Source organism: Rhea americana, unplaced genomic scaffold (assembly GCF_003343005.1).
Source record: "Rhea americana isolate MKP2758 unplaced genomic scaffold, rheAme1 scaffold_94, whole genome shotgun sequence".
NCBI classification, from domain to species: domain Eukaryota; kingdom Metazoa; phylum Chordata; class Aves; order Rheiformes; family Rheidae; genus Rhea; species Rhea americana.
In genome coordinates, this window is record NW_028187133.1 from 499,221 (window position 1) to 524,668 (window position 25,448).

Sequence of the window (25,448 nt, forward strand, 5' to 3'; positions counted from 1 at the left end):
GCACGAGGGCGGCCGGCGCGGCGGGCCCGGCGCGGCGCGGGCGGCGGCACTCACAGGAATATGGTTACTCATTGAAGACTGTAGCCTGATCATACAGCCGGGGTGCGGGCGCCACCGCCGGGGGCAGGAGGAGCAGAACCAGGAGGACGTGGAGGCGCTGGAGGCCGCGGAGCTGCCGGAGGGGGTTCGGCGGCGGCGCGAGGATGGACCATACAGCTGCGGCGGCGGCGGCGGACGGGCGGCTCTGCGGGCTGGCGCGGCGCTAACGCGGACGAGGCTGCACAAGGAGCGACCCTCGGCGCCGCCCCCCTGCACGAGCGCCGCCGCACCCGCCCCTCGCGCACGCACCGCCGTGACGAGCGTCGCCCCCCGCCAATCGGAGGCGCCGCGAGAGCGACCGGGGCGGGGCCGAGGCCGCTTCGGGGCGTGGCCGCAACCGACTGGGCGGGGGCGGGAGGGTGTCAAGAGGCGGAGGCAGCCGGCGAGAACCGGTTAGTGAATGAAGCGAGCGGCGGCGGCGGCGGCGGCGGCGGCGGCGCGGGGCGGGGCGGGGACCGCGCGGCCCGAGGGGCGGCTGCGCCGGGCCGCGGCTCCGTCTCCAGCTGGCGGCGGTCTCGCCAGGGAGCGCCGCCGGCCCTGGCGCGGCCTCCGGCTCCCCCGGGTCGGCTCGTTCTAGACTCTTCGCCGGCGCTCGGTGGCCGCTCTGCGCCCTGCTGCCGTTACGGCCTGTGCGGCCGGCTCGGCCCGGCCCGCGCCCGGGGGGCAGGGGCGGGCCTGGCCTGGCGGCCAGCCGTGCCGGGGAAACTGCGGGAGCGGAGGGGAAAATTGTGCACGAAAGCGTGGCGAGGCCGGGAAGGCATGCCTTAATGAACCTCTTCCCGAAATGCTGGTTAAGTGAGGGGGTGGTGTATTGCAGTCCTCACACGTCAGCGGTAGGGTCCAAAGTTGAACGCTTGTGGAATAATCACAGGTCTGCATGTGTTTTAATTTCTAAGCTCCTTTAGCCTTGAATGCTAAAATCTCTTTTGCAGCCTTAATGCTAATAGGAAGCTCTTAGCATTTTCTACCTGCAGATCATTCTGTACTTTTTAGTAGAGGCAAAATCATGATTTCTGTTCTAATAGATGGGAAATCTGCCCAGTAGGCCAGAAGTAGTATAGAAAGCAGAGTAAGAACCCTCTCAGCCTTGTGCCCTCACTCCTAGAAAACAATCTCTCAAGAAACAGGTAGGTGTGTGCCTTTCAGTAACATACAGATGAAATCTGACTGGGAGACACTTGGCACTTCTCATCTACCATCAGTAGAGGACTGGGAGTCAATCCCCAGCTGAACACGATAACCTGGGAGACACCTTAATGTGGGTCATCTTTCTCCCTGTAAAATACCACACTACTGTTAGCTTCAGTTAGTCTGATACTATTGTGGTTTAGTTAACTAGTTAGGCCTTTCTTTTGTGTAATATTGTTACTATACAGTTTATAAATCTCGGTCTGCAGAAGTTGTTTTTGATCATAAGAAAATGACTTGGTTGTAACTCTCACAGCAGTTTGTACTGGCTTGTATGGTATAGCTGGTTTGTATTTCCCCCCCCCCCACACACACACGCACCCTTTTTTTTCTGTATAAACTCCAGAAAACATAGTTGGTATGGAGGAGTTTTCTTGATAAACAGTATGTAAGAGATGTGTCATTCAGAATATGTATGTGTTTGCTACTGCAGATACTTCATTTTCATTCCACCTGGGTGTAGAGTGGGTGGGCGTAGGCTAATTTCTGTTCAGGAGCCATATTTCTGCTAAGCTAATATGTTCTGAGTTTCTGAGCTATAAATATATCTGGGGTACTTCTATTTATAGTTACATTTTGCCCTTACTGGCAGGCTTAGGGCACCTGTGTGGTGAACTTGAACAACAGTGGTAGCTATTTCCACTTCCCCATGTAAAACTTCCTAAATATGTGCTCAAGAGTTCTGCAGAAAAATAAGATGATCCCAAAGTTAATGTCTGCCTGCGATATTGCTTATCTGTTGTTGAGTACAATGCTAGGAAAGTTTTTGGAGAGAAGGTGGACACAATTGATTCCTTCAATAAACGTTGAGGAATTTACTGTGGATAAAGTTCAGAGACAGATTAAACTGGCTCTTTACCTGCTATAATTATGCAGCTTTTTTCTTYGACAATAATGCAAGCTTTTGTTTACTATTCCATTGCACATTAGACTGATCAGAATTTTAGAATCAAATTACTTCCTGCTGCAGTATCCTGTAGCATAGTAGTTTACACTGRAATTAAGAGCCACTTGCAATTTCTTTGAAATTTGAATTCTTGAGAAGAAGAGTTAACTCAGAAGGCTTTTTGTTGAAAAACATGATTTTTGAGGAAAGAATTCCTGTATTGTTTTAACTTTTTATTATTTGTTATGATAAACCCCCATCTGGACTCCCTAGTTGTGGTTGACTGTGCCATAGTAATCACTACTTAAGATGCAGTTCTTGTGTTTTACATTCTGAGACAAGAAGAGATGCATGGAATTTTAGAGAGGAGAAACAGCAGGGTAGTATACTCAGCTGGTTAGAGCATGGTGCTGCTAATGCCAAGGTTGCGGGTTCAATCCTCATATGGGCTACACTGAGGGCTGGACTAGATGGTCTCCAGAGGTCCCTTCCAACCTTATCATTCTATGATCTTTCTGCCCTTATTGGGGGCAGGTTTAGCTCAGTTGGTTAGAGTGTGATACTGCTAATGCCAAGGTTGCGGGTTCAGTCCCCATATGGGTTTTGCTGAGGGYTGGACTAGATAATCTCCAGAGGTCCCTTCCAACCTTACTGTTTTATGATTCTATACTATTTTATTTAACAAGAGATACATGTACTATTAAGAAGGGAGGCAATAATGTACTATGCTATGTAACTCAGAAACAGGGTAAAAGATATTTATAGGAGAAATAGTCAAATGAATAGTTATGACAAGGAAACCAGGAAATGGGTGATAACAAGGTAGGTTGAGGAGTCAGAAGAGAACAGATAAAAAGAGATGACCYCTGAGGTACTTTAAAGATGAGTACAAGAAATACCTGTTTAAAAAAAAATAGGGGAGAATTCAGGAGAGACTGATATGATCAAGATGAGAGACAATCAGTTGTTAAGAAAGATTAATATAACTTTTAATGTAAGCAGCCATAAGAGGACAAAGTTTTGAATGTATTTTAGAAACACTAAGTCAAAAATAAAATTTGGACATAGCCCAGATTCCAAGTAATGATCTAGTTGACTCTGCATGATGAGTATTTTCTGAAAGTTTTAGTAGGAAGTTGTATACTAAACTAGTCAATTTAAAGAATGCTGAAGTTGCAAAACTCAAAATRATAGGTAATACTTTATGCCACGATTACTTCCTTTTGCTTTATAAAACCTACTGCTCTGTAATCTCTGATAATTTGACATTGACTACTACTCTTAAGTCCAGTAGAGATAAACATTACAAATTTACTTTCTTTATACATGTTAGACRTTTTTGTCAAGATGAAGTTGATCTGTAATTCGTCTATCCGTGTAAGGAAGCCATTTTCTTCTGATTGTCAACTTTCTCTGTACTTTTAAAAACATCAGTTATATTCTGTATTCCTTTTTCTGTTCTGTTTAAAATAAATCTTCAGTATGCAATCAAATAATATCCATTGGATTACTTTGGTATTGTATACATTACTAGCACATATGTTCTGGTTTGAGAATGCTGCTTCTAGGGGATTTCTGAAAATTAACGTGTAAAATATGTGTCTTTATTATTTAATGTTACTTAAAGACTAAATACTAGCTGAAACTTAAGTAAAAATACTTATTTTTTGATGCATTTCTCTTTTGCAGACAGTTTCCTTAGTCTTCCTAGATAGAAATCAATTATTCTTGCTATTTCGTGTATCTTCATATCCTAACAGGAAGGAAGAAGGGAAAATGTGATTGTTTATTGAGAAGAAAAATTAGAAGTAATTGAAACTGCCTCTTTTCTCTTTGTATCAGTTGCATATGGTTTTACCTGAACTTTTACCTGAACTAATCCTATGTTAAATTTGAATGAAATCGAGGGCATTTGGTATGGACATTAATGTCATGCCTGTTACTAGGTTATCTGGTTATGGAATTAACTTATACATTTAAAGATCTGCTATTTGGATCTTTAAMTTGTTGATGTTAGCTGTAACTTTTTCTCATGAAGTTCCAGAAGACTGTGTCTGTGCTAATGTTATGCCAGTGTTTAAAAAGATTGAGTTGACTATGAACTGATTAGACTGGCATCTAATAGAAAACTYATATGTGACTAAGCTGATTAAAACAAAAAAAGAATTAAAGGATAAGAATATAATTAATGGGAAACAGTACAGTTCTAGGGAAAATAGCTGCTGTCAAACAAAGGTGACTTAATGCTTCGAAAAGATTACAAGATTGGTATAAAAGTAACTACGTAACTGTAACATAGCTTTTATAGATGTTTTATTTGGTACTAAGTGACTTTCTGCTTAAGAAGAAGTTGCTATATGCTATCAAAGTATCTCTAGAGCATGTGTTCAGTGGGCACAACTTTCTGACTGAAAGATCTCAGAGTAATGGTGGTAGGCAATTCTTGCTGAATGATATTGTTTTGCAGGAATCAATATTCATGCTTTTGAACATTTTTATCAAAGGAGTGTGATCAAAGATCACTGAAAATAAAATTTGTGACTGATGCAAAGATTGATGGAATAGTAAGTATCAATGACAACAAAACAGTTATACAGAGGAATCTACTTTGTTTAATAACTTGTGTTTACTCAAAAATTTGTTTAAGTGCAGCCCCATGCAAAGTCATCCTGGTAGAACCAGGAAATACAAACTAGATTTATAGTTTTTTAAAGAATGCTTGCGTTACTCTGAAGAAAGTTCAGGGATTGTAATGGACAAGTAAGTGAATATGAGCTCCCAGGGTGCTGGTGTGCTAATAGTAAAAGTGCTAATGTAATCCTTAGGTATATAACTGGAAATAATGAGAGRGGATAGAGAGATTTTATTTTTAATTAATACTGATACTGAATATTGAAATTACACACACAGTTCTATCATCCATAGTTCTCTCAAATCACCTTGTTTTCAGATATAAAAAACAATATATCAGGAGCCTGTATTGTGGCATTTGGTCATGTACTCTATTACCAACTTCTTTCCTTATCATTATCCCTACTACCTTTATCCCTTTTTCTTCTCTCTCCTCAGCTTCGATTTAGTGCCAGGGTCTCTCTCACAGTGCGTGTTCTGGATACCTGTCGTTCAGGCTAATGGAGAGGAGGAGACTGCAGGACAATGTGAGCAGAAGTCACTTGTGTGTATAATAGTTCTGTTTGAGATCTGATAGGTCCACAGCCGTATTTTTTAAAAAAGAGGTTGGTATATTGATAAGAATGCAAAGTTGCAAAAAATATTTGAAAACTGGAGAAAATGCAGAAAATGACTCTAACAGTGTAAGTTAGAGCCCTCCACTGCTTTCCTATAGCACCCAAGGAACATCATTCTAGTGGACGATTGATGCAACTGTGCTCTATCTTGTCCTCTTCTTTCCTCTCTTCATGGAGGTGGTGTTGGCTGGCACGTGCCAGAGGTCTGTGAGCTCTCTGCTAGAAGGAAGCACCTTTCTGCTCTGCAAATTTCTATGCTGATATATTACAGATATATTTGATGTATATATGTATGTGATTTTATATGGTAAAGGATTCTAGTGTAGGATCATGGTCTGGCTGGATCTGATCCATATAGCTTTAATGAAAATGATAAGGTAATAAGAGCTGTCTTYCATTTTCAGCTCCTAAAACTGCTCTTACTGTTAGAACAGAAGACTGTTTCATTTTCTTCATGGAACTCGGGTAATATTCTTCAGTCATAGTCTGCTTAGAGGGTGTGCAAAAATTCTGTTGATACTTCATCAACGCAAAGAAACACTGTGAAGCTCYTTTTCAATTATTTATTTGGAAAATTCATTGAAATTTCAATCCTCATTTAGCTTCTGTTTATTCAGTGAAATTGTCCTCTCTGCAATGGACTTTATGTTCAGCATGTGTTAAAACATTGGAGAGTTCMAAAAAAAAAGATTTTTCATGACTGAAGAAGTAATGCTGTTTCACAGAATGATCTTTTAAAGCCAGATATGCATGCTGTACAGGAGTTATAAGTCAACATATTTAACATTCATGGTTGTCACTTAAAGCACAGTCTACCTGGATTATCATAGAATCATAGATTCAGTAAGGTTGGAAGAGACCTCTGGAGATCATCTAGTCCAACCTCCCTGCTCAGCAGGGTCACGTAGAGCATGGTAGGCAGTGTTGCATCCAGGCAGGCCTTGAAGATCTCCAGAGAAGGAGACTCCACAACCTCTCTGGGCAACCTCTGCCAGGGCTCCGTCACTCTCACAGGGAAGAAATTCCCCCTCACGCTCAGGAGGAACTTCCTGTGCTTCAATTTCTGCCCATTGCCTCTTGTCCTGTCACACRGGACAACTGAAAAGAGTTTGGCCCTGTCCCCTTGACACCCTCCCTTCAGGTACTTGTACACATTGAGAAGATCCCCCTCTCAGTCTTTGTTCCCCAGGCTGAAGAGGCCCAGCTCTTGCAGCCGTTCCTCATCAGACAGATGCTGCAGCCCTCTGGTCATCTTTGTAGCCCTATGCTGGGCTCTCTGCAGTAGCTCCATGTCTCCCTTGTAGTGAGGAGCCCAGAACTGGACACAGGACTCGAGGCCTCCCTAGGGCTGAGTAGAGAGGCAGGATCACCTCCCCCGACCTGCTGGCAACGCTCTTCCTAATGCAGCCCAGGAGACCATTGGCCTTCTTGGCCACAAGGGCACATTGCTGGCTCAAGGTCAACTTGTCATCCAGCAGCACTCCCAGGTCCTTCTCTGTGGAGCTGCTCTCCAGCAGAACAGCCCCCAGCTTGTCCTGGTGCCTAGGGTTATTTTTCCCTAGGTGCAGGACTCTGCACTTGCCCTTGTTGAACCTCAGGAGGTTCCTCTCTGCGCAGCTCTGCAGCCTCTCCAGGTCTCTCAGAATGGCAGCACAGCCCTCTGGTGTGTCAGCCACTCCTCCCAGCTTGGTATCCTCTGCAGACTTGCTGAGGAGGCACTCTGTCCCCTCATCCAGGTCATTGTTGAAAAAGTTGAACAAGATGGGACCCAGGAGTGAGCCCTGGGGGACGCCACTAGCTGCAGGCCTCCAACTGGACTACACGCCACTGATGACAACCCTCTGAGCTCTGCCTTTCAGATAGTTCTCAATCCACCTCACTGTCCACTCGTCTAACCCACGCTTCCTGAGCTTATCTAGGTGGATGTTATAGGAGACAGTGTCAAAAGCCTTGCTGAAGTCAAGGTACACAACGTCCACTGCTCTCCCCTCAGGCACCTCTCCAGTTCTCCAGGACCYTTCCAAGATGATGGAGAGCAGCCTGGCAACARCATCCRCCAGCTCCCTCAGTMCCCGTGGGTGCATCYSATCYGGGCCCATGGATTTGTGGATGTCTAGCCTGCCCAGAAGGTCTCTAATCCTTTCCTCCTCAACCAAAGGAAAGTCTTCCCTTCCTGGACTTTCTCCCTCACGTCCAGGCTATGGGAGACCTGAGGGCTGCCCCTAGCAGTGAAGACTGAAGSAAAGAAGGCATCCAGTAATTCTGCCTTCTCTGTATCCCTTGTCACCAGGGCCCCTGCCCCATTAAGCGGCAGGCCCACATTTTCCCTAGTCCTCCTCAGGTATTTGAAGATGCCCTTGCCAGACCCGATTCCACCTGGGCCTTAGCCTTCCTCGCAGCATCTCTACATACTCTGACTGCATTCCTATAATTCTCCCAAGTAGCCTGTCCCCTCTTCCACATTCTGTGTMTTTTCTTCTTCTGYCTGAATTTGGCCARGAGCTCCTTGCTCACCCATGCAGGTCTCCTGCCCCTTTTGCTGCACTTCTTACTCAGGGATGCACTACTCTTGAGCTTGGAGGAAGTGATATTTGAATACTAGCAAGCTATCTTGGACCCCCCCCCTTCCTTCTAGGGCCTTAACCCATGAGATTCCACCAATTGGGTCTCTGAAGAGCCCAAAGTCCGCTCTCCTGAAGTCCAGAGTTGCAGTCCTGGTTGTTGCCTTATTTCTTCCCTGCAGGATCCTGAACTCCATCATCTTGTGGTCACTGCAGCCAAGGCTACCCCCAGCCTTCACATCTCTAACCAGTCCCTCTCTGGTGGTAAGGACAAGGTGCAGCAGGACACCCTTCCTYGTAGGCTCCTCCACCATTTGTGACAAGAAGTTRTCATCARTGCATTGCAGGAGCCTCCTGGACTGTTTGTGCCTTGCTGTGTAGTCCCTCCAGCAGATGTCAGGGTGGTTGAAGTTCCCCATGAGAACCAGGGCCTGTGATCATGAGGCTACCTCCAGCTGTCTGTAGAAGGCCTCATCAACCTTCTCTTCCTGGTCAGGTGGCCTGTAGTAGACACCCACAACAGTGTCCCCCATGCTAGCCTGCCTTTTGGTCTTTACCCATAAGCTCTCAACTGCCTCCTCCTCCTCCTCCCTGCCTAGGCAGAGCTCGATGCATTCCAGTTGCTCTCTCACATAAAGAGCAACTCCACCACCTTGCCTTCGTGGCCTCTCTCCTAAAAAGCACGTAGCCATCTATGGCAGCATTCCAGTCATGTGGGCTATCCYACCATGTCTCTGCTGCAGCTAGCATTAAACAGATCTGTCTGCTCAGTCTATTCAGGTTGTTGAACTGGGAATTTCTTGAAGTACCACCACTAACTTTCAGTGTTCTAGATCTGCATGGATTAAGAGACTTTGCTGCTGAGGTCTTCATAAAGCTCTCAGACTTCAGCTCATTCAGTATTCTTTCCTGAAGCTATCAGTCAGTCATTAGTTGTTCAGCAACTTATCTACGCTGTTCCTGATTTCCTTTTCCTTCTTTTTTTTTTTTTCTCCTCTCCACTGCTAGGGAGGAATGTATCTCCTGATACACTGTGCTGTCACTAGACTCAGTCTTGTCCGTTCTTGTTGGAATTCTGTTATCTTCATGAACTGCTACCTTTGATTTTAATTCTGAAGCTTGAATTGGAAATAGAGAAATAGAAACYGGTGCTGGTAACAGAAGGGTTTTTTTACAGTTCAATTCCACACTGAAATGCAAAGCCTAGACCACAAAAGACCATTAAAAATTATTATAGAAAAATGAGATTTAGAAAAAATATTAGAATATATGAATTATGGGTTTTCTTGTAACATGTACCTTTCATCACTTMTGTGCTGAATAAATATTTTTCTTTTGTACAGGACAACAATTGTCAATGTACTAGAAAAGATATACCCATAGTTTTCTCTGAAATTATGAGTTTAACAGGAAAAATAAATCACTTGGGATACAAAATATGTGGAATCCTCTGATCCAGAACCTACAAATACAGAGAGATTAACTAGTATTTCTTTAAATGGAGAAAAACATGAATATTTCAAAATCAAGATAGAAGTCTTAAGCCAATACAAGGGGAAGATGAGTAAAATTTTCTATACTTACTAAAAAAAATTACAGCAGCTTCTTATTAAAAGCCTTTCCATTCAATTTTAAACAAGAAAGCAACTCAGAATTGTTATGCTCTGTGGTCTAGTGCTGAGTTTCTTTAGTATCCCTTATTTATTTTTCCTGCTCATCAGTACTAGCAGCTCATCAGTATCTTGGATCTGTTGTATATAAAAACACTTTAATTTGGTCTTGCAGATACTGGGTAGAGTGTATCAGACTATCATTAATCATTTRTTTTTTGCAGTACTTGCATTGAAATGGTTTTATAGGGCTTATGCTATTTTGCTTTAAATCTGCCAGATGAACTCTCTACCAGTCTTTTCCAGATGCTGTGTGTATAATTAAGCTGTCTTTTCCCAGGACTTGCACAGTCAGAATGTTGCTTTATGAGTCATGTCAAGACCATAGGCCAAAATAATACGTATCAAACTAATAGTAGGACCCATGCCCATTGAGAATGTTAGAAATGGATAATTCACAGTTAGCCTATGGAAGTCAACTTTCTCTATGCAGAAATGTTGTCCTTTGTACACCTAATGCCATGCACCATAAAAAATTTTTCACACTAGTATTTCTAAACCTCCCAACAAGCCCCAAACAAGGGAGTAATACAGTAACARTTAATATATTCATATATGTTTTGAGCAAAGCAAACTACAAGCGTATGCAACATACCAGTTAACTAGTTTTTCCTGAAACTTGCTATTCAACATGTTTCTAGTGTCACGTGGGAATGTTCTTTTAATAACTTGAGAGTTAGCATCTCCACAGCAAGAGCAGTAGGACATGTTTATTTGTATATTTGATTAGATACAAAATTCTGGGGCCACTGCAACTATTCAATATTTGTATTTAAGTATGCCCGTTGTAAAATTGCAGAGTTCCTGCCTGAAGCTCTAGTGTATGCTTGAGGATAGAGTAACAATTGCAGCAGTCTTCATGGCTGTCCAGTTTATTGTGCTAGTCATTTCTTTGTTTCTCAGCATCTTTCACATTCCAGTATTGCCCAAAACGCATCAGGTATTACACAGATGCCTCTACCATCACATAAATGCTTACAGTTGGAAGCAGCACATTTTAATGTATCTGTTATGCAAATGGAGACCAGTAAGAGCTGTAGGGCCAGAAGAACCAGAGGTACATGTGGTGGCAAGCTAGAATAACTTCTGTTCTTAGAACCATAAAGGAAAAATAATCTGTCTGCTTTCTTCCTAGAGACACATCTCTTTGAGTGGCACAAGGTAGCTGGGATACACCTCCRTAATCATTGGAGTAAGCAAATGCACCAAGCAAGTGAGTAAGCAAGTGAGTATTTAGGATGTATCTGCTGTATAGAATTGTAAATAATCAGAGGTAGTCTGTGTGGTTTGAGGCTTCCTGAGCTGATATGAAAATACTTTGCCTTGTGTACATACTCACTGTCGATAGTCATATAAAGTGAAACTACTCATGTCCTTGGAGCTGGCCTTTGGAAGGGAAGGAAGAGGAAGGGAAAGAGAGGGAACGAAGAGCTAAGTTTTGCTAAACAGGTCATGATAAGCAATTTAGAAAATCTAACAATATATTCACAATGACAGAAGAAAGTAGCTCCCTAAAACTCCAGTAAAGCCAGTATTGCATACCAAGTCTCTCACAGGGAYTTTTGGAAGATTTCACTACACCAGAACAAGTCCTCTTAGATATGTAGAAGATAAAAATTCTTAGGATACAGACAAGATGCATTTAAAACTCTGATAAACACAAATGGGATAAAATTAATTCTGCAGTACTTTAAAATAGCCAATGTTGACAGCTCAGAAGCAGAAATTTATATTTTCACTACACAAAATATTACTTTTTTAAGAAACCAAGTTCCAAAATACTGAATGTATTTTAGAATGATCTTCTAAAATATAATATTCCTGTAGCTTGTCTTTTAAGTTTCAATTTTTTAATAAACGTTTTTCTGTAGAAACATTATAAAATTGTAAAACTTCTATCTATATATCTAAACAGCAAGGTATATTTCAAGATTTAGTTTTGTTTAGTGATTTGTAAGCAAGCAAGAAAAAGTTTGAAAATATTTTCCAAAGCCTAAACAACATGATATCAGAACTCTATAGAAATTTTTGCTTGAGAATGAATGCTACAAACTTTGGAGAAAAGCATCTGAAAGGGAAAAGCATCTGAAAGCATGAAAACATCATGCTGCTTAGTGGGTGCAAATAAAAGTCTGAAAATCTCTGCTCTTCTGTGAGCCAGACATTTTCCTAAGCCTCTCAATCTGTTAGTGATTCAGGAAGTCTAGATTTAAAACATAAGCTTCAGAAACACATTTGTACACAAAAAACAGGTACAATTCCATTTCTGATTTAAATAAAACTCAGTAAATGGTAATGCAGAAATCAACAATTTTTTTGATGATACCAATGCTTATACAACTGTCCATAAATACTTTTGCACTGCTTGTATTTTCTTATATTTTGTTGTGCTGTTTTCTATTTTGATATACTTTTGCTATTCATATTTAGGAAAAAAAAAACAAATATCCTATTCTATTCTTAATTCACAAAAAAGCCTGAAGCCCTTTTTTCGGATTTTACTGTGTTTTATTCAGGCACATTCTCACAACAAAATTAATTTTGAAGGCATAAATGGAACTTCACCTCTGAGTAAGAGCTGAACAAAAACTGAGTTAGGCCTTTGGAAGGTGGCTTTTACTTTAAAAGATTTTCAAAAGCATTCAAATAACCTAAGAGCATAAATCACATTTTGCAAGACAACAGTCACTTGAGGATGCCTGACTTAGTTCCAGCATAAGGGAATTCACAGCCCTTAATTAGATGTTAAGGATTCCTGCTTAAAGTCTGAGGAGAATTAGGAGACTAAAAACACAGTCAGTAGGACTCAGCACAGCTGGCAAGGGGATTCATCAGACAAGAAAACGTAGAAGAGAGAAATAAAACTTAAATACCTGTCAGTCAACTCTTGGGGAATGATACTGACTCTCTTGAGTCAGACTGCAATTAAAGCAAAGGAAGATGCTTAAAGAAAATAAACAGATATTGAGATAAGAATTCTTGTACAGAGACACTGAACTAATATTTTAAAATAGTAGCATATTTTAAAACACATTGTGACCTTTATGAAGTTACTGGAAAATAGTGCTTACGTTAAGAAAAAGGAGTGTTAGTATAGTCTACAGGTGAAAGAAAATATTAGTAAAGTGAGTGGCTACTTCCATCACTCCATAAATATGCCCCAGTCTGTGCAGAGGACCATTAGGATAATAACACTTGAAATAGACTATTTTCATTTCTATTTCTCCCCATCAGAGTCATGAGCACAAAGAGAGAGAGAGGGAGGTACAGGAAACTTCCTATCTGTAATTTACTAGTTTCCACATTGTCTCACTCAAATCCATTCATTATCCAGAAYGTGAAGAAGCAGGGCTTGCTTACTATTATGTCTGTGTAACATCAAAATCACTTCTGTATACTGTTTCCCAACTTTAGGTACAAGGTCTCTATTTTCAGGAATTTTCACCTGTGGTTTACAATGTGTTACATCTCTGCTCTTTATCTGCTGGCATTGTAGGGACAGATCTATAGTAACAATGGTGGTTTCTTGATCTTATTTGTCACAAGTATACATATTTGTTATTTATTCCTGTGGTACAATCCTTGATCTTGTGCACCATTAACCAATGGTTAAACTGATGTTTGCAAAAGTTCTTTTTCAGAATTTATTTCTACTGGACTCAACAGTATAGGTAAGACTTTGCTAATGTCCTACTCTCTGTTGCTAGTAGTCAGTCATCTGTTTGGTTAAAAGTGGAGGCTTGMTGCCCAGCAGCCTTACTTTTCACTAAATAGTTCCCTAACATATGAAGGCTAAAACTGAAGTTATTTTTAAATTATTTTCCCAGTTTACATTTCATTTTTTTTGCAAGCTACCTTTTCACTTGCATTTATGTTTTCAAGGCCTGGGATGGCAGTTTCAGTCCCATGTTCTTCTGTTTATTTTGTACTGATTTTAGATTACTAATGATGGGGTTAACAAACCTAATTCCTTCAATCTTTTTGCTCCTGAGAATGTATTTTGCCTCTTACCCTGCTGCAGTTAGTCCCACTCCTTTCTTGAAGATAAGCACCCAAAACAGGATGTAATACTCAAGTTGAGGATCTGTCAGTGTTTACTGGAGTTGAAAAGCTATTTCGTATTGCCTTGTCTACAATACTTTTATTTATGCATCTCAGTATGACTTTTTTATTACAATAGTAAGACAGTGTTGATTCATCTTTGACTTGTGAGCTACCATGACTCCTAGGTTCTTTTTTGAAGAAATTTGCCTGGTCATCTTGCAGTTATACTTTTGGTAATCTTTAAGTAAAGTATTACTTTGAACTTGCTTTGTTTTTTAATTGCATTGATCTTTTCTGTAATTTGCTAAAGCATTTTGAATTCCAATTTTGCTGTTCAATGTGGTTATAAACTCTCCAAAATAATGTAACATACCACTGTAATAAGCATACTCTTTCATTTGATATTCTTACTCATTACAGTACTGAATTGTACCAGATGCAGAGAAAATTGCTTTTGTTTTGAACTCAATCACCTTTCCATTTGGACAATAAACTATTAATTTTAATTTTCTTAAAATAGCTTTCCGAGTGGTTTTACACCTGCCTTACTTTAGTTTCATCAAGGTGTTTTTCTTCGATTACATGAAATAAAGTCATGTGAGAGTATCAAAAATTTTCCACAAGTTAATACATATGATCTTTCTGCTTTTATCCTACCCACAAGGCCTATTTCTTGTTTTAGAAAGAGACTAAATTGTTTTAATGTATTTTATAGGGAATCCCTTAAAAATCTCTATGGCTAAGCCCTAGAGAACTTCATATTGTTTGATTGTTTATTTCAATTTTATTCTGAGAACTACAGTTGGCTGACTAGTCCATAAGTTCTAATTCCTTCTATCCCTTCTTTCAAGACTGTTGCTTGTGAGTGGATAGGAATGCCTCGTTTCAGTCTGGAATTAAATGCAGCAGCTCTGGACAGAACGGATTTTGGCAACGTCACTATCCTCAGAACTTCTTACTCTCTGGGCAGAAAGGTACCAATTTTCTGTGTTGTCATTCTGAGTCACTTACATATTGCCATATACTATATATGGCATCTAGATGTCAAATCCTCAGTTTTGAAATCAACTGTAAGGACCAGGTGCATACATATTTTTGTTGGCCCTCTTTTCAGATCTTTGAAGAGAGAATATGTGATTTTAGGTTAAGAGTTTCCAGTCCTAGGGTCAGGAAGGGCCCAGGAACAAACAGTACCGGAAAGGCAGGTATCGTTCAGCTGCAGAAGCAGGCCTAGTAGACGTTGTGGTGAGCCTTCTGAAAGAAGAACTGTCTGACTATAGGTACATTAGGSTTTGCTGTCTTTTTGCAAGGTTGATAACATCTCTCTAGAAAAGCAGACTAGAAGGAAAAAGTACACATATGCAGGGCTGTTCCCTTTGCAAGAGGAAACTGATCTCGTGAAAAGCTCCCAGTCTGCTCCTCTGGTGCTTTGCCAACTTTTTATTTGGACTTTTAAGATCATTACTTTCTGTACAAATTGTTCTCTGTCTCACAAATCTTGGCTAGACTAAGTTTAATTTGGTAGCACCTTTCCTCAGGCAGGCCATCCACTATAGCTGGTAAGCCCTCTTTGTACTACTGCTGCCGTCGGATAGGTTCTCTACATTCTGTACCTCCTAATTGCCATAGTGACATTTACTTCAAAGTGATCTGAAATAAAGCAGCCCCTATGCCTTTTTCTCCAAACTCTTCAGGCTACAATTTGGCATGGCCCATGCTTTGGCCTTTATTCTCCTTTGCCCTCATCCCATCACGCATTCTGCTCCTGTGCAAATGCGAGGCAGAAAAGTTGCCTGRAGAAATGTGAATGAATGATAATGTAGGGAAAAAAAAGGAAAACTATTTTAACTATTTTTAAATCTCAAGTATTCTGTGATCAACATACCCTCATTGGATTCCACTTTYAAGTTTAATGAATCATTTTCACAAAATCTCAAAGAAGTGAAGAAAGACAAAGTTTTATTTCTAAAGCATGCAGGGCACTCAAGTGCTTTGACTCTGGTCATTGCAACAGTGCAAACAATAATTGGAGCCCAGCAAAAATGTAGGATAGTTCTCACCACCAGTTGCATCTTGTTTGCAACCTGTTTTTGCACAGACCACCACAGCTATTTATAAACTGCAAGTGGAAACTGAGAATAGGAAGAGCTTTGTGCTCATAAAATGACAGAGTTCAGGAGAGTAATTCTTTAGCTACATTAGGATGGCCTCTATAAAGCACTGTTTTCGTGATTGTAAAGCTATTGAGTATTTTGGGGAATGAAGTCTCTCAGACACAGGCCCAACTTCATGTGATTTATCTCTGCTTGCAAATGAAAGCAAAGCAATTTATTTTTAAAAATGCYATTTTTTTTGAATAAAGCAAAGCTGAGTACTGTTTTTAACTTATGGAATGAGTCAATATGACAGGCTGTTCACCAGAAAGTACAGGCAATTTACCAGAGAGTGCCAAATGGCAGATACTACAATACTGAATAATTTTCAGGCGAGAGTAGGTAAAAGGGTGGGATATAGGCGTATGTATTAAGGAAAAAACATGGCTTCTAAAGCCATTACAACTAGTAGAGAATCCGGTATTGTTCTCGTTAATCCTCATTTGCCTCAGAAGATCTCAGATGTACTTTTTCTTTTGCCCTTTGTTTTGTCTTTGGAAAAAAAAACAACAACAAAAAAAAAAAACACTGCATGAGAGAATGAGGTACCTGAAATTTCTGATCATACTCATTCTTTGCAAGGAAGATGTCATTTGATAACTTTCTGGAAAAAGATTCTGCTCTGGCACATTTGCTGCTAAGCCTATTGTCTTTGGTTTGGAGCAGTGTTGGCCTAGAGTTACTACCTGGCATATGCTGRTATCTAAGAAGAAAAATAAAATAAGGCTTAAGCTTTTTCCAGGGTGTTGAGGCTATTCTGGCTTTGGATACACTGGGAAAAAATGCTTAAAAAAAAATAACTAGAAGCAAATTGACTTAATGTAAATTTGAGCTACTACTAAACTGTTAGATTCTATTACTGGAACAGAAGCCTTCAACCCACTTCAACCCAGTGCACAACCTGCTTCTGCCAAATAAGCGTTATGGAACAGCACATTAAAAGACTTTTTCTAGATTTTTCGAAGGAAAAATTTTTTGAAATAAGTCAACAAAATCCTTCTTCAAATTTAGCAAGATACTTGCCTCTCATTTTGAATGTACTAGCAGTATAACAGTAGGACGTTTTATTTTCTTCTCAAAGTCATAAAAGGAGTTTGCAGTTTTGATTTACAACATTTTGGAACTGMCATTAAATGCAATGTGTTACTGCTTAGTTTATGGGTAGAATAGCTTTCAAACTTACTATTCGTATTCACTCAACACAAATGTTTTAGGAGGAAATGGGGAATGAGTCAGCATGGCTCAACAACCATTAGAAACCATATAGTCGTGACTGTTTAACACTTATTGTGGATGTGACTAGGAGAATATAGTTAAGATAATGAGATCTCAATTTCTGCAAAAAGACATTTAAAAATAATTTTAAAACTGTGAAACGAATACAAACAACTCCTAGTTAGTATTTACCAATAGCCTTTTGTCACTGCCTAGTAATGTGGAAGTGGAAGTGGAGTGGAAACTCCAGGCCAAGTGAGATATTCAGATCAGCTGTCTAGCTGGTTAAAAGAAAAGAACGAATGTAATAGAAAAGTAGGAAAATGGCATGGAGTAAAATAAAATGTAGATGAACCTCCGAATTGGGTTGCCCACAATGTTGCCCACATAGGAAGCAGGTGAACTGTACTCATCGCTGCTATCCAGTATATTCAGTTCTTCAGTAGTGTATATAGACCAGAATCTTATGTCTGTAACATGAATTGCAGCTACTGCTCTGCAACTCTAACCTATGCTAAGATGCATAATCAAAGAATATCAACCAGCTCCTGCTAATCCTTTCTTCCCTGCATCAAGTTCTGTGTACCTAAACCTCTAACCTCTTTTTTTTCCCACCTCTCCCATTCTGTAAATTGTGAAACTTCAAATCTCTAATGTGGAAGCATACCCTAGAAGTGTAAGCTCCCACATCAGTTACATTAGCCCTGCTCTCATCGCTAGAATCATTTATGTTTCTTTCATGTTTCTAGAAACCGGTGTTTAATCACTTCTCTGCTCTCTGAAATTGTTTTTGAATGGCTTGTTGCATAGTATCTTTCTGCAAAATTCAAGAAAGTAATGATTATATTATTTTATTTAAAATAGATAATGGGAAAATATCTGAATAGTAACACAACAACTATACTAATAAATATTTAAGGAAAAGAATTTCAGAGTTCTAAACTCACTGAATGTGACTACTAATTTCAAATCCATATGCATAAATATTTATTCTCCTATACTCTTACCTAATTACAAAAATAAATGATGTTGCTGCTAGATAATTGTAAATGATAGAAATTTACAAACAAATATTTATATTCACAGAGAACTATTTGCACTCCATCCCCAGGATTAAAAAGCTTCAGCTTGTAAAACATTWGCCTGTAATACATATTTAAAGAAACTACTGCTTGCTTGTTAATATTTCATGAATAGGGGAGAAGGCTAGATTTATTAGCTAAATGTTCTTGTTGAGATTTTTTAAAATCGTTTATAGTGGTACTAAAAGATAGAAACAACAATCTATTTATGTAAAAATACCACATTGAAACTAACGTTCATCTTTTTCATTTGATAGTGGGAAATCTGATATATTATTTAACATCTTGAAACTACAATTTGAAAAGTATTCTAATAGCTCAGCAATTTCTTTGTTGTGTTTTTGCTGTTGAACATGCTTAAATGCTAATTTAGCTCAGGCATTTGTAGTAAAGACCTCCTAAAGCTTTTGCTACCAGTCTACCTGCTGAAAAAGCTGGAATCCCATTATACCTGAATTTTGGAGCGAATTTCTGTAATCAAATGGAAATCTGCCTACTAGCAAACCTCAAATTCAGTACTGATAGCTTATGAATTTGTTTCCCAAGTTAGCTTAAAGTTGACTTTCATGTACCACTACTTGCACATGTRCTGTTTTCTTCTTCCCTGTTGCTACTGTCTGCATCCTCTGGATAAGGCTAAGAAGGAATAATTCGTATGATGTGGGAAAAGCAGGTACTGGCATATTTTRAGACCAGCATAATTTTAATAAATTGCTGAGTAACAGAAGGAGTAGACTATACATGTTAGGTCCCTGAATTCATTTTGAGGAATGAATGGAGACTTTGTGCAGATAATCCACTGAAGAATTTCTCTTGAAGTAAGAGCTTATTGAGACGGGATTTTAGAATTGTAGTCAATAAGCTGTAAATAGACAATGATTTAAAAAAAGAGAGAAGTTGAGCAGGARTCACTTAGGGAATCTGTTTCTGAAGTTTGTGATTCAGAAGGGCATCCTTCAAGTTTAGACTACTGCAGCAGCTGAGTTGGTCCAATGTTCTTTACAATCCTCCTCACTTAAGTACCTTGCTAATTATCAATTCTGTACTGTATTTAAGAACCTTCACGCTAATCTAAGAYGTAAGAAATGACTATTTTTAGTAGAACTGTTGCTTTCTTCAATTGTTGCTATCTTTTAATCTGATTGTCTAAATGAGTTATGTATTATTTAAAAATAAGTGCTGCTCTTCTCAATGATCATATTTAAAATTTTCAGATAATTTGATGGGAGTATGATCCTTCCATTTTTTCAGCAGTCTTTGATTCTTTTATGACTGAATCACTGATTATGAGAAGTCAGATGCTTAGCAGGTATAAACTTACMATCATTGATCTGTCATGGACTTCCTCAGTATCTGTAGATAAATTATTACTTGGTTTCATGTGATCTGAAAGTGACTAAGGATAAACTTGATATGGAACAACATACATAAATAGKCTAGTAAACAGACTGAAATGCTCTTTCTCATAGCAAAAGCCCATGATGAAATATACAATATTCTTGTTAGTGYAGAATTAGTGAAAGCATAAGAATTCTTTTTTCTTCCATTTTCAAGTCCAGCTCACTCTTCAGAGTCACTGCTTCCTGAACCAACTGCTCTGATATATGCAAACAGAACAAATATGTATTAACACACATATATATGAATAGCTGGCACTAACCTCCTTAGTCCCAAACAGCTCCAGCAACCTCGGTGAAACTTACCATCAATTTATAGTCAATTTTGTATTTTCATTGTGCATATCCTGCATAAACCAGAAGTTATGAAACCAAGTGGCACTCAACTTCCATTCTCACCCCTTTTTGAAAACTCCAGAGAAGACATGGAGATTCTCTGAAATTTGGTTTTAGAACTTGACCTTTCAGAATTACTTATGCCTATCCTATTTAATTACCTTTTTTTAAATTATTCTATAAAAAATAACGGCAATTGTTTGGAGTTGCAAACATTATTACAATTACATGAATAATGTATAATCATCACATTCAGATATTGGATAGAAAAATGCATAGGAGGAACAGTTTTTGAATAAAATTACAAATGTGAATCCCTGGAGAAAGGTTTGGTAAAGTAAAAGCAAATTAGAAATGGAAYTGAATCAGGCCTGCAACAGAGTGAGTCTAGCATTTATGGTGAATATCTAGAGTACAATACTGAATGTATGACCTTAATCTGTAAACACTGCTATCTTTCAATGTATTTTAAAAACTCCGGTGGCTTTTATCTTTTGGGAATTTTCATGGAGCATTTAGAAGGAGACAAGGTGTTGCTTCAGGTGTTAAACAAATACTCTCTTCTCACTGCAGTGCAAATTGCACTTTATGTATTTCATAAGAAACCTTAGAACATATTACTATTAATGATATAACATGGGAAACATAAAGTAGTGCACAGTTAACTGAAGTTTAACTTTTGTTAAGTTTAGCCCTATTATTCAAGAGCTGTTCTTTCTTATTAGATGAACATGAAGCTCATTAAGTCTAATTAATTAAATTAATTGCATACGTATGTATTCTAGGACTGTCCTAATACCCATAATTTGTAGAACCTCCATGAAAGATAAATTTGCACTTGCACAACAACTGTAATTTTTTTAAAAAATCGATTTTATCTAGTAAAAGCTCCAGTGAATAAAATAAATTTACTCTGGATCTTGCTTATACTTCAGTGCTTAGAGTGATCGTTATGATTTCTTAAAGCATTTTGTACATGGGATTTTTCTGGAGTTTTGGCGTGCTTCTAACATAGAAATTATACTGGTACCCCAATTATCATGATCTCAGGATTCATGTCAAGTTTTGTGTTCTCTTTGCATTTTAGATCTTTAAGCTTATGAAAATATGGGTGGTATTGCAAACTTAAATTTGATATATTACACCAAAGATTAAAGTTGTATTTTTACATGATTTTCTCTTACATATGTTTAGTTTGTCTCTAGTTTACCACTGAAATGAAGGAGTTTTACTTTTTAAAATTGATTTACTAGTTGAATTTCTCTTGTGGCTATTTTAATCTTTGTCAATCTGGATTTATACTAACCTCTCTTAGAGAAATTGTTTTGGATGACCTGTTTATTTCTTAGGATTTAGTGATTACTTCAGCTGCATTCCTGAGTTTTTTTGGTCTAGTTTCCATCTTTAGGATTATTTCTGTTCTGCATTACTCGAGTTGCAGTTTTCTTGGTGACCTACTTGGCTGTCACAGTGTCAGGACTCGGTCATTTTGGCTATGCTCTTTTTTTAAAGGCTGTTTCTTGAAATCTGCCTACTTGAATAGCATACAAATAACAAAACAGTTGGTCTCCTTTCTGATGATGYGCAAAATTTGCCACAGTATCTATTACTCTTTGTGCTTTTACATGGTGGCTTTAACCATGTTATTGGAGTGCATGTATAGTCATGTTGTCTTTCTAGCAAATSTAAGCTATTGGATGCTACAATTTCCACTTTATTCAAATTTTATTTAAAATGTGAAGCTCTGGGTTTTCTTGGAAAATACTAATGTAAACACCATAATTTCTTGCCAAGTAAATCTATTCCCTTTATTAATTCTGAGCCACACATGCAAATATTAACAATGGCAAAATAAAGTGGAAAATAGATACCTGCTAACCTCTTTATATCTCCAGATTTAACATCAAAGACATATTTATATWGCTGATTTTAGCTAACAATAGTTAAAAAGGGAATTAAATGTATTGATATGTAGCTCAGACTGAATTTCCCAACCTTACTTGAAGCTGAGAGATGCTAAAACAAACTGGGCAGTGAAAATGCCTTTTAGAGCAGGAGGAGGACAGGAAATGTTAAAATATCATCTGCTTTGATTTTCATTTATCAGATTTCATAACCTTTAGGCAAAAATTTGGGAGTGAATACTTTCTCAAATAATGTATCAGTGATTCATTTTTCATTATGATCTGTGACTGAAAGATTGAGATGTTTGGAAACAGACCTCTGTGTTCAGGTAGCCCAACTGCATATCAGGGCACATGTTGCAAAGCAACAAGGGACAGTATCTCTGAAGTGACTCTTCAGATCTCATGAGTGTTATAAACATGCAAAGCAAGGCATACAGTGARAAAACAGCTAAGTAAAGGCAAACTACAAATCAGTACTAATGAATAACAAATATGAAGAATCATGGCAGTCCTTTTCCATTGAAAGAGTGTAGAATCTGCCATTAACTACAGACTTTTAAGTGCTCCCACAGCAAAATTCACTGTTTTAAAGACTGTATACATAAGTACAAATGTAAGTAAGATTGAGAAAGTACTGAAATGTTTGTAAATGCCAGAATGAAAGTTGCTTGTGCAGTCTTAATTTGGCATCTGACGGCCTATGTATTATGATACAGAATCACATACTTAAAATATTGCCTAGTTCATTACAGATGACAGACATTGCACAACTGTTCTTCTCTGAATACAGAATCATTAACTTTTTTACAGTTTTTTTTTTCTATTAAATGTATCACTTGGGTCTGAAATCACCACAAATATTCATTACTTTATTTTCCCAATACCCATGTGATAATGGAATATTTTATCCTCATTTGAWCAGTACGAAGTTGAGATATGGAGAAGTTAAGGTCAAAGGGATCCATTAATATCATATGTCTGAGAAATCTGAGGCCTCATTCTTCAGATAAAGTAGTATTTTTAGCAGTTTGTATGTCTAGAGCAGAGGTCCCTCTGACAACTGTTACAGTCTCTGTGCTTAGCACTCAAAAAATCAGATGATGTGGTTGCAGGTTTTACTTCTTTTGTCTGAACTGTCCTGAAGCAAAGTGGCTGAGGACAGCCATGGAAGGGAAAAAATTTCAGAACTCTCTATATAGAGCTCACCCATTCACTCTATGGAGATTATGCAGGAACAGCCTGGTCATCACTATAAACTGTGTGGAGCTTTAATGTGTACAATGGACTAGGAATTTTTATAGATTTTGAGTGTTACCTCTCACGGGTCTCTAATGGGCCTGTGTGGGCAGCACTGTAAAGCTTTATAATGTGGCCATTTGAGATGGAGTTTTACAGAGGCAGCAAAAGGTCCATCCATGAAATGTCCATGTATCCTGAGTTGCCCTCAAGTATGCCAGAATGCAGACACATCATGGGGAGGAGGGGAAGCAAGATTTTATTTGATTCCCTCTCTGAACCTGGTAAAATAGATCAAACAAATAACTGTGTTAAAAGAAGTTATCTTTTTTTTCTTTGGGTTATTTCTGGCTTGGATCAGCTTCTCAGTCTAGTTCACCCTTGGCCACACAAATGAATCAACACAACAGTGGGAACAGCATAGGCATAGAGATGAATAAATAAGGTCAAGAGAATTGGGCTGTTTAAATTCAAAATCTTATCAGAAGATATGATTGTGAAATCAACTTTAAAAGGGTGGCATATATCATACTGGAGGTGCTTATCTTTCCCCACTGAGTAGGGAGCAAGACTTTGACTTGAGTGGTTAACTTGATTAGACTTGCTGTATAATTTTTAGAAAGCTAAAGTTAAATAAGATGAACCTCACCCAAAGTTAAGTATATTCAGACTTCTGTTTAGTTTCTGGACAACCTCAAAATGTATTCAAAACCATTAATTTTCTAGCTCTTGAGGTGTTTATTTATAGATTTGGAAGATTACATAAAACAGATATTACCTTAAACCCCAGGAAATTCAGAAATATGATAAGGATAGTCCTTTCTGATGTCGTATCTATACCAAGGAAGATTTGCTGGTATATAGTAAATTTATCAGTTTACTGGTAGATATGCAGAATAGCTGCATCCATGCTAAGAATTTTTTTCTGGTACAGGTGTATCTCAAACAAATTGTATTGCCTACTTTATAGGTAAAATCTTTTGAGAGAAATCAGATTTTAGTGTTTTTTTATTTCTTGTTTCAGTGAGGTTGTGTTCTTTCTCTATTTTGGGGAGTTTTTAATGTTTCTTTAGAACAATTGTCAGTTTCTAGAACACATTGTCCATGTTCACCTTCCTAAACTGATCAAATAGTAGGTGAAAATAGTGCAGATTTCTATTGACTTCAATAGTTGTTGGGTTGGGTTCTTGGTGAATTGTCCCTAAAAGAGAAGAAAAATTTAAGATTTTTTTAGATCATGTGTTCTGTTTCTAGTAGTAGTAACACTTAATTAGCCTAATATCTTATTTCTGTCATAGGGAGTAGCAGTTTCCATCTTTGCAAAGACAATGATAAAAAGAAACAAAAGAAATGTCATTTTATACTCTGTTCTTAATTGCAAACATAAATTTAAATCWCTTTCAAAAAGATGCAAGCTAGAAGAGAATCCAGTCTATTGAGAAATCCAACCCAGTTGACTGGCACAAGTCAAACATTTCTCATRGATAAGAAATAAAACTGCCCCAGAGTATAAAACTTAATTCATACAAAATAACTAAAACACTTGGAACCAGCTAGTCARTGTGTATTTTATACAAAATTTTAATGAAACTCCCTTGATGTTAGATATACGATATATTCTGGTTTTAAAGGTCTAACCAACATAACAGCAATAAGACAAGATTGAGCAGCAACAGAAAACCTTCTAGATACTATGATTAATTCAGTCAGAATTTCTCCAGATGGAGGAGAGTGAGATCTGTATTACCTTTCACAGCATGGGTGCATGAACTCTGCTTTTGCTCTTCACACTGCCTTTAGTAAAATAGGAAGAGAAACAATGTTGGGGGGAGGAGTGAGACCTAGCGCCTTCCTGCAATTCACTATGATATTAGGTTTATGTACTTCTCAGAGAGATCAGGCTTAGCCCTATTGATCATTTCCTTCCTTTCTCTTATAGCTGGTTTAACCCAACAATCAGGGCCATAGTGAACCATTTATAAAATACTAGTTTACTGCATCCATTTGGCAGACTCAGATATCAAGATTTCTGCTTCAGTGGAGTTTTAAGGGCACAAAAGCAGAGAACTTGTCTTTTGCAACTAACCTTTCATTGAAGTAAACATACATTTTGAATGCAGGAGCTGTAAATCAACCCTATAATCATCCCAAAAAACTTTGYTTTCTGTTGTATTTACTTTCTATTTATTTTTAGCCAATTTCCTTTAAAARTGACAAAGTAGGACTCATATTGCTAATAGGTTGACTGCACTGTTGTAGGGGAAGAGTGGTAGCATTTGTTTTGGTTGTTCTGCACAATTATAAGAGCTACTTTCACTAAAATAAAAAGATGCTGGAATATCCAGGTTTGCTGTAGCTGAAATATTTCTTGGATGCATATGTTTTTTATGATGTTTTGGTTTAACATTATGATGAATCTGTGGCAG

At 38.4% G+C, this 25,448-nt stretch overlaps 2 protein-coding genes across 7 annotated transcripts in view; one reads left to right on the top strand and one right to left on the bottom strand.

Moving 5' to 3' along the window:
- Window positions 1-319, bottom strand: part of LOC146584360 (uncharacterized) — an 8,439-nt gene extending 8,120 nt beyond the window's left edge. The window contains exon 1 of the mRNA XM_085324908.1: window positions 55-319. Coding sequence (XP_085181034.1) covers window positions 55-93 — 39 coding nt within the window. The 5' untranslated portion in view covers window positions 94-319. The remainder of the gene's footprint in view (window positions 1-54) is intronic.
- A 135-nt stretch (window positions 320-454) lies between these two features.
- LGSN (lengsin, lens protein with glutamine synthetase domain) overlaps window positions 455-25,448 on the top strand; it is an 85,249-nt gene continuing 60,255 nt past the window's right edge. For 2 of the 6 annotated variants that reach the window (XR_014898219.1, XM_085324868.1), the window contains exons 1-5: window positions 455-491; window positions 5,243-5,331; window positions 10,788-10,877; window positions 13,283-13,323; window positions 14,548-14,670. The gene's annotated coding sequence lies outside the window, so the exon portion shown is untranslated. Of the gene's footprint in view, window positions 492-5,242; window positions 5,410-10,787; window positions 10,878-13,282; window positions 13,324-13,781; window positions 13,930-14,547; window positions 14,671-25,448 lie in introns of those variants that run through there. The other 4 variants (XM_085324870.1, XM_085324869.1, XM_085324872.1 and 1 more) reach the window with 4 other exon arrangements.